At 34.7% G+C, this 7,938-nt stretch overlaps 2 protein-coding genes across 2 annotated transcripts in view; both read right to left on the bottom strand.

The window, feature by feature from the left end:
• LOC112020582 (putative nucleobase-ascorbate transporter 10) overlaps nt 1–1,907 on the bottom strand; it is a 5,929-nt gene extending 4,022 nt beyond the window's left edge. Inside the window, exons 1-6 of the mRNA XM_065780274.1 lie at nt 1,580–1,907; nt 1,088–1,185; nt 812–988; nt 564–664; nt 371–446; nt 117–243 (exon numbers count right to left, since the gene is read on the bottom strand). Coding sequence (XP_065636346.1) covers nt 117–243; nt 371–446; nt 564–664; nt 812–988; nt 1,088–1,185; nt 1,580–1,769 — 769 coding nt within the window. The 5' untranslated portion in view covers nt 1,770–1,907. The remainder of the gene's footprint in view (nt 1–116; nt 244–370; nt 447–563; nt 665–811; nt 989–1,087; nt 1,186–1,579) is intronic.
• Nucleotides 1,908–3,911: 2,004 nt separating this feature from the next.
• LOC112020583 (uncharacterized) lies at nt 3,912–7,678 on the bottom strand. The gene is made up of 2 exons (XM_024053135.2): nt 6,572–7,678; nt 3,912–4,188 (listed from the first exon to the last, which is right to left on the bottom strand). Exon 1 carries the CDS (start codon nt 7,554–7,556, stop codon nt 6,615–6,617), a length of 942 nt encoding a protein of 313 aa, XP_023908903.1. The 5' UTR covers nt 7,557–7,678; the 3' UTR covers nt 3,912–4,188; nt 6,572–6,614.
• Nucleotides 7,679–7,938: the final 260 nt, after the last annotated feature.

Here is a 7,938-nt window from a genome sequence, read left to right as displayed (position 1 = left end):
TCTCTCTCTCTCTCTAGAAACAAGAGTCTTCCAGTGGTTTGTCCTAGAGAGAATTTTATCCCTAACCATTTCTCAAATAAATAATATGATATGGTATGATCCTAAATGGGCGTCACCCAGGATAAATAGAAGTAAGGTGGGGTGAAGAGAGTGACTGGATTGGAAGAGAACCTGGCTACTTGCCTGAGAGATGAAAACCATTACAATCAAACCGGGAAGCCCAATTTCAACACATTTTGCCAGCTGCAACATAAAAAGGAAGAAAAACATGGAAAATCTTGCAAGTCAAACCAAAAAAAAAAAAGAATGCTTTGATAAAAAATTAGCAATTACTAATTAGGGTAAAGGTAAAAGATTTAGAACTCTTTACCATGGGGAAACCAAGATGATAAAGCCCAAAACCCGTCAAAGTTACATATGGAACGACAGAAAGGGGGCTCAGAAACCTAATTCAGCAAGAAATTAAAGAAATTAACGATCATGAGATAGCTAACACATTATTTTCTTCCAAACTAATAAATAAGCCTAGGAATTTATGAAACTGGAAATTATGGATAATATACCTAACAGCATTTCTCCAAAAACCTAAGAAACCCATTGCAGTCTGGAAACATGCAGTGATAATTAAAGCACCTTGTATCCCTCTCATAGTCTCCATGAACCTCTGAAAATTCACCCATGAGGCAAAGGGATTAGTATAGCACAATGTCAAACCACTCAATTAAATAAAAAATTACCAAAAAAAAAAAAAAAAAAAAACAACAACAACAAACAAACAAAGCCAGAGCCAAAGAAATGTATAAAGATCAACCTCATGAGGATCTGTATATGCATTATATCTACGGGCTAATACAATTGAAGTTGTGGGTATAATATATGAATATGAACCCACAACCACAGAGGGAAGTCTGGTCCCAAATAAAGACTGCAATAGTGTGCTCAATCCTGAAACAAAAAGTAAGGTCTGTATCACTCTAGCCTTCTCAGCCTGCAATGACAAAAAAAACCTCAAGTAAATTAAACAAGTAGGCAAATTAATCAAGAAAGAAGAGAAACAACATTCAAGAAAATGTAGTCTAATCCTTACATCATTGCCTCCCATTTGAGGAATAATGATACTTGGGATCAAAACGGTAATGCCAAGCGTCAGTACATAATGCTGGAATCCCAACACAACAGCTTCAGCTGCATCATGACAAAAATGTAAGTCCTCATCCAAATTTGGACTTAAATTACAATGAAATAATTTTTTTATTTTTATTTTTTTTTAAAAAGACACATAAATATTGAATTAAGAATTTACATTAATTTTTTGTATTGGTAAATATAATCGGTAAATGGATTAGTACAATGATCCAATAAACTAAAATAAAGATCAACGGTGAAACATAACATCAAGAAGCAAAATCAATGAAAAGACATTACACCGAAAAAATCTTGTAGCTCAATATCATGTTCTCCTTTACACATGGAAAACAAAGATTCAAATTCCCCCTCTCATTCTTGCAACTATCGAATTATCAAAAAGTATAAAACATGGCTATATATTTATGGAGAGAGAGAGAGAGAGAGTACGGACACCATGGAGGAGGACTGTTAATGCAATACTGAATGCCAGGTAGCTGCTCCTTTACCGGTTGTGGTTGAACCTCCTCAGGCTTTTTGTTGTTGTTGTTGTTGCCACCACCTCCATTACCAGTATTGTCAGCATTGTTGCCACCACCACTATTACCAGTATTGCCAGCATTGTTGCCGCCACCTTGTGCCATGTCTTTCTGAGAAACTGTTACAAGGGAGGGAAGGTCAAGAGAAGAGAAAATGTTTATTATAGAAGGAGAGCTAAAGTCTAAACAAGTGACTAGTGTTCTTGAAAAAAATTCGACCGTTACATGTATTTATAAGGAGATATCATTATAAAAGATTAAATCAATTTAATAATTATCAGAAAGAATGATAATCATACTTAATGCTGCAGTAATGCATTAGCTTCAATCATAAGTAATATGATTGATGGAATAAATAAGTTAGAAAGACTAAGATATTTGAAATAGTACAGTTTTGAAATAAGAAAAATAAACAAATTAAGATGTTAATTATTTACTCTTTTTGCTCGCAGAGCCATGATGAGATTAAGCAAGGCCTCCCCACTTCTACACTGTACAGACCACTCGCTCTCGCTAGTTGGCGACTCTTCAGCAATGGATTAACAAAAATAAATGTTTAACTAAAATATATGAGAAATCAAATATGCCATTTTACCAAATAGAGATATATAATATCACCGTTAATTCTTTTTTTTCCTTTTTTTGAGATAAAAGATAGACCTTTAATTCATTTCTGATTGCTACTACCTATAGTTAGTAACTTGATTTTTTTTTTTTTTTTGAGAAGATATTTATTATCTAATTAAATACCAACATCTAGTTTTCTACTAGTTGTTAGAACGGTTACAAAAATGAAATCTTTGGACTTATTTCCTTATTGAATGGTACATGATTTGTCTTTCATTGCTGGGTGTAAATCGTCATTATTTACAATGATTTCCATAATAATTCATTTTTAATTGGGAATGATTCACCACGTAATGATGATTAGTGGAATTGAAGGAATTAGACTCATAATGGGATGGAAATTGGGGAGCATGAACGAGTTTTTAATATATATATATATATACATAACTTAGTTAATTATCAAAAAATAAAAATAAAACTTATTTTCTTTTAGTTGGAGTAAAAATGAGCAATAAACGAGTAAAAAAAAAATATTAAGAAAGTAATATATAGGCTGAATTTTTTTTGAATGATGCAGATCAATTCAGTTAAGCCCCCATTCTTATACTGATCATGGACTCATGGTGATATCAAGTGATAGTTAGATTCATATCTTCTATTCCCATCTTGACCCCAATGGAAGCTGATGATCAATTACAAAATCAGAAAAAAGATTCATTCAACTGGCACAAATTTATATTTGAGTATCAAAATTAATCACTAAGAAGAAAAAAAAAAAAAAACCAGCGTCTTTTTAGCCATCATAATCCAACAGAAATCTCTCACCATGAAATTTGAGGACAAAGATAAATAGTAAATGAATAATCAGGTCCATTGCAACAGAACAGCAACGGGCAATTATGAGTCATAATTGCCTTTTATGGATAAAAAATCTCTTGGTTTATTTTATTTATTTATTTTAAATTGAGGGCGTTTTTTACCTAAATTATTTCTTAAAAAAATGAATGTGAGGTGAAAAAAAATCTTAAATTTTAAGAATTCTCATTTTGAATTTAAAACGATATTTGTTATTTGACATTTATAACTCTATTTCCAAAAAAATTTACATTTCATTAATAAAAATATTTTTAAACCACATAAAATCTAATTCAAAAAGAATAATCCTCTTATATATGGTAAAGTATAGATAACATTAGTTCAAAATACCACAAGTAATTTGGGAAAGGCGCTGGACACAAACTTAGAGAATTCTTCAATTAATGGCCCATCTAGAGATGATTTTGCAGCTAAAAGCAAGAAACAAAGTACTGCAAAAGCTACTGCATAGCAAAACCTGACAGGTATTTAACCACATTAACTTTTTTTTTTTTTTTTTTGAGAGATTTTCAGCCTATTAACTACTTGATAGCAGAGGGCCAGAGAGTAATGTAAGGCAATATCTATACATAAGAATGGCTATATCAAAGTGACTATCAATTCTTTTTCTCTTTTCTTTTTGGGAAGGGCGGTGGTTATCTACTTAGCTTATGCACCGCTTTTATGCATCCTATCTCTCACATAATATAAATCCCACAAGTGTGTATGTTAGAGGCAGCATGCATATAGCCGCTGCATGAGATAGTTTCTGGGGGATGCAGGAAAGGTGCTAATTATTCTGATTCTTCTATGGTGATGCACAGATTTATGGTCAAATCCATTAAAGAGAGTGACCAACCCAAGTAAATGAAATTTATTGTATCACTTGCCTATTTAGGAGGGCGGTTTAGAACCACTTTCTTAAAGTAAATCTAAAACCCTAAATTTTTTTCCTAGGTACAGCTCTTTCAAACAATCCATTTTCAAAATACTGAAAAACAAGCTGTACCAAACAGGCATGGATCAATATGATATCAATTACTTTAAACAGTATTATTTACTTCTTCCCTTTCTCCTTCTCCAGCAGCCACTTCTAGCAAACCTGCATTCAAGATATACTTTCTCAGGAAAAATAAAAATGTTAACTTAAAAGGTTTTCATTGATAATTAATCCGAATAACCAGAATTAGTCACGAGAGATTCTAAAGCTTCCTTTTCGCATTTTAAAAGCAACCAATTGAAGCATAATGTAACGTAAAAAAAAAAAAAAAAATGAAGCATAATGAGTAATCAATCAAATAAAACATCAGTAATGATTAAAGAAATTGAGTCTAGGCAACACTAATTAAAATTGCCAAAGTGATGTTTTTTCACAAGCAGTAATGATTAAAGATGTGTGTGTGTGTGAGTACAGGTGAGTGGTGTGAGGGGGAGTTAAAAACTCAAATGCTTCAGAATATCTTCTAGAATACTTATTCGGTTATGGCAGTAATCTTTACGCAAGTCAACTTTTGCGCAGTATTAAACACTCAGGGATTCCAGACTAACAGAAATGCTATTTCATTTTGAGATCATAAGAGTTCTGCGTGCATAAAATTTCTAACTGCAGATACATAATATGGCACAGTCATAAAAGGGTTCTTAAGTTTTAGTAGCAGGTAAAATTAGTCATTCTAGAGACCATTAATATTAACTGGTTAAGAAAGGGTTGGAATCTATATTAAGTTCATGCCCACATGAAAAGACCAGCCTTGATCAGTGAGCAAACCAGAAAGAACACACCCTTGGATTATCTATCTATTATGGAAAACATATAAAAAGAGAATAAATAACCTCCTTAAGAACTATGATGTCTTATAAGTTCTAATTATTTTTCCAAGATTTCATTGCCAAGCATAAAATTTTATTATCATCCATGACAAGTCAACATCACCTTTAACAAACAAAATCTTATTAAAAACTATATGTACTATAATCATCTGTCAAGTCTTTCAGTATGGTTACCATTAATAAGCCAATTTTGTATGGTGCATTTCTAAATTCTAAGCTCAACTTACGGAATATAACAGCTAACATGTTTCATCTTTCAGAGAACTGTCTCAAATTTTCCTCAGAAACTAGAAGTCCTACCTACACAACTAGTTGCTGACTTATGACCCAAATCCCTTTCTCCATTTCAGTTTAACACCTCCTAAAGCTTCATGTAATAACTTTCCCCTACACATTGTACAAATATCATTGCTGAAACAATCATTTATCAGAAACTGACACTAGCAAATTGCAACCCACAATGCCACATTTAAAATCGGTATCACCAACTGACATCCGATTTCCATCTCATCTAACGAAAATGATATAATCAAAAGATAAAATGGAACATCACATGAAGACAAACTACATATTCTAAAGATATACCTCAATGAACCTCAAGTTTCCATATAAAGTTTCTCAACTCCCAGTGGGCAAGCATCATTTTGTTGTATAATTCCTCTTGTTGAAAATCATACACAGAATACCAAATACTATGATTTGCATTTTGCAAAGATTAATATCCTCCAACTCAAGTAATGCATCACATTCACAAACACGTTATGTCTAAAACAATTACAATTACTTATTAATGAATGTGCTGCTTATCATTTGAGTCATGTTCAACATAGCATGCTTTTTAAACTATTCTATTAAAGTAATGCATGCTTGGCCACTTGATAATATATAATAAGCTACCTTATTGAATTTACAGTAAGTATAGTTTATAACAAATTTCAGAATAAGGTGCTCTTAATATGCTCTCACAACAAATAAGGAAAGCATTATAATTCTTCAACAACCCCCACCCCCCCCCCCCCTCCCCCCCCCCCCCCCCCCCCCCTCTCTCTCTCTCGTCAGACAATGCTTATCTGATTCTCTAAACGTTATTGTGATTTATTAGCTAATTCTTTAAGACAACACCTTCAATTATGTGTAACATTTAAAGTTAATGAACCAGAAGGATAGTATTTTTCTTTAAGCAGAATTATCATTTATTATCAACCAAAATAACCCGATCATTTCTTCCATCCCTCGACTTCTCGATTTATTATTTTGTGTAACGGTTGCATACAACATTCTTTTCGCGTAGGAGTGGGACCCACCTCCGACTGAGAACGGTTACGCACAATACCACCTCCGAGTTCTCAGACTGCTACATCAAAATTCACGAAACTCTATCAACACGCTAAACCTATGGTTTAAAGCTTCACCTATTCATTGCACTCTCCTTAACAACATATTAAAATTGCTGCAATCATTTCAGTACATCATAAACACATACAAACGAAACACACAAAATTCTTAGAAAGCAAGCAAACAACATTGCATATGCTAACCAAACTCTAATCATTCATACTCAACAGCAACAAACAAAGGCATTATTGATTCCAAAATCTCCATTTACACACACACACACACACACAATGATAGCAAAGGGAACAAGGTTATCTCACCAAAATAAGCACCATTGCACCAAAAACCGCAGAGCAATTGAAACTAATTCAATTTCTTCGGCTCGGTGATCGAGCTTTGATTGTGAACACCGCCAATCTCTCCCTTCTTAACCCAAACCATTCCAGCACCACTAGGCTTCTGTACCTCTTTACGATCGGCAAACTTGGAAGAGCCTTTGTAATCCCTGTACCTTCCTCCAAAGCCCCGATTGTCTCTGTGACTGTGATAAATACCGGTGTTCGGCCTCGTCACTCTAACATTCCCTTTTCCGATTGCGAAATCCCCAAATTTTCGTTCAATCTCCGCCGTCGGCCTGAATTCACTCTTTGTTCCTTCCGATTCGACGTTCGTTCTCGCCGGAGAGTTCTCCTTCTCGCCAATCACTTTCGGCGCGTGTGACGCACCTCCCGTAACCTCCACCTCCTCCTTCTCCTTCTCTTTCTCTTCATCTGACCTAGGTTTCATTTTCTTCTTCTTCTTCGTCTTTTTTTTCATCTTGTTCTTCTTCTCATTGTTGTTCTCTTTGGCTTCCTCGCCAGTTTGCTCCTTCTGAGCACTGACATTCCCGATACCAACCTCCCCGGCCACGAGCGCCGCCGGCTCCTCCGGCTTCTTCGCAGGGCTCACCTGCACCGCTGCTCGGCGATTTTCCCGCCAAATTTGCTGTCTCCGGTCGGGCTTGCGATCATCCGCGTTGAACTTGAGACGACCCTGGCTCTGAACCAGTTTTCGCTTCCGCACTTCTTCCTCTTTTTCCCGAAGCTTCTGCAGCTGAAGCTTCCTTTGTCGTTCCTTTTCTTCTTGTGCTGCTGCTTCCTCTTGCTCCTTCTCCTTCTTCAGCTTGCTTTGTTTCTCTTGAAGCCATCGTTCCTCGAGTTGAACAATCGTGACGAAGTTGGAAGGCACAGAAGGACCGTTCTTCTTCTTGTTCTTGCTGTTGTTGTTGCGATTGTTGTTGCTGTTCTTGACTTGGTCCACCTCCATTGGAAGCACCACCACAAAAAGGAAAGAAAGCAAGGAAACAGTAACAAACTGTTTTTTGCTTTGGGAAAGAGAAACAAAAACTGTGGAGCCTCCTAAAATAGACTCTGAACTCTGAAGACTATTTAATTATAGTAAATATGAAATTTGCAAGTCTGTTAATTAAAGGACCAAAAAAAAAAAAAAAAAAGATTTTTTTTATGGGAAAAGATATGATTTAAGTACAAGTGTACAACCATGGCCCATGGGTACTATACTTTAGATTCCCAATTTGATATTGCCCTGTTCAATAAAAACTTAAAAAGATAATGTACTATTTTTATTTTAAAAAAAATAGTTTTTACCTTATCAGTTTCTCTCTTTTATTTTATATATATATATTTTT

Source organism: Quercus suber, unplaced genomic scaffold (assembly GCF_002906115.3).
Source record: "Quercus suber isolate HL8 unplaced genomic scaffold, Cork oak 2.0 scaffold_13, whole genome shotgun sequence".
NCBI lineage: Eukaryota > Viridiplantae > Streptophyta > Magnoliopsida > Fagales > Fagaceae > Quercus > Quercus suber.
The sequence above is the reverse complement of the archived record's forward strand: the minus strand, read 5'-3'. Positions and strand labels throughout refer to the sequence as shown.

Excerpts from the sequence above, each read along its gene's own strand:
- LOC112020583 (XM_024053135.2), bottom strand. The coding sequence starts at position 7,556 with ATGGAGGTGGACCAAGTCAAGAACAGCAACAACAATCGCAACAACAAC.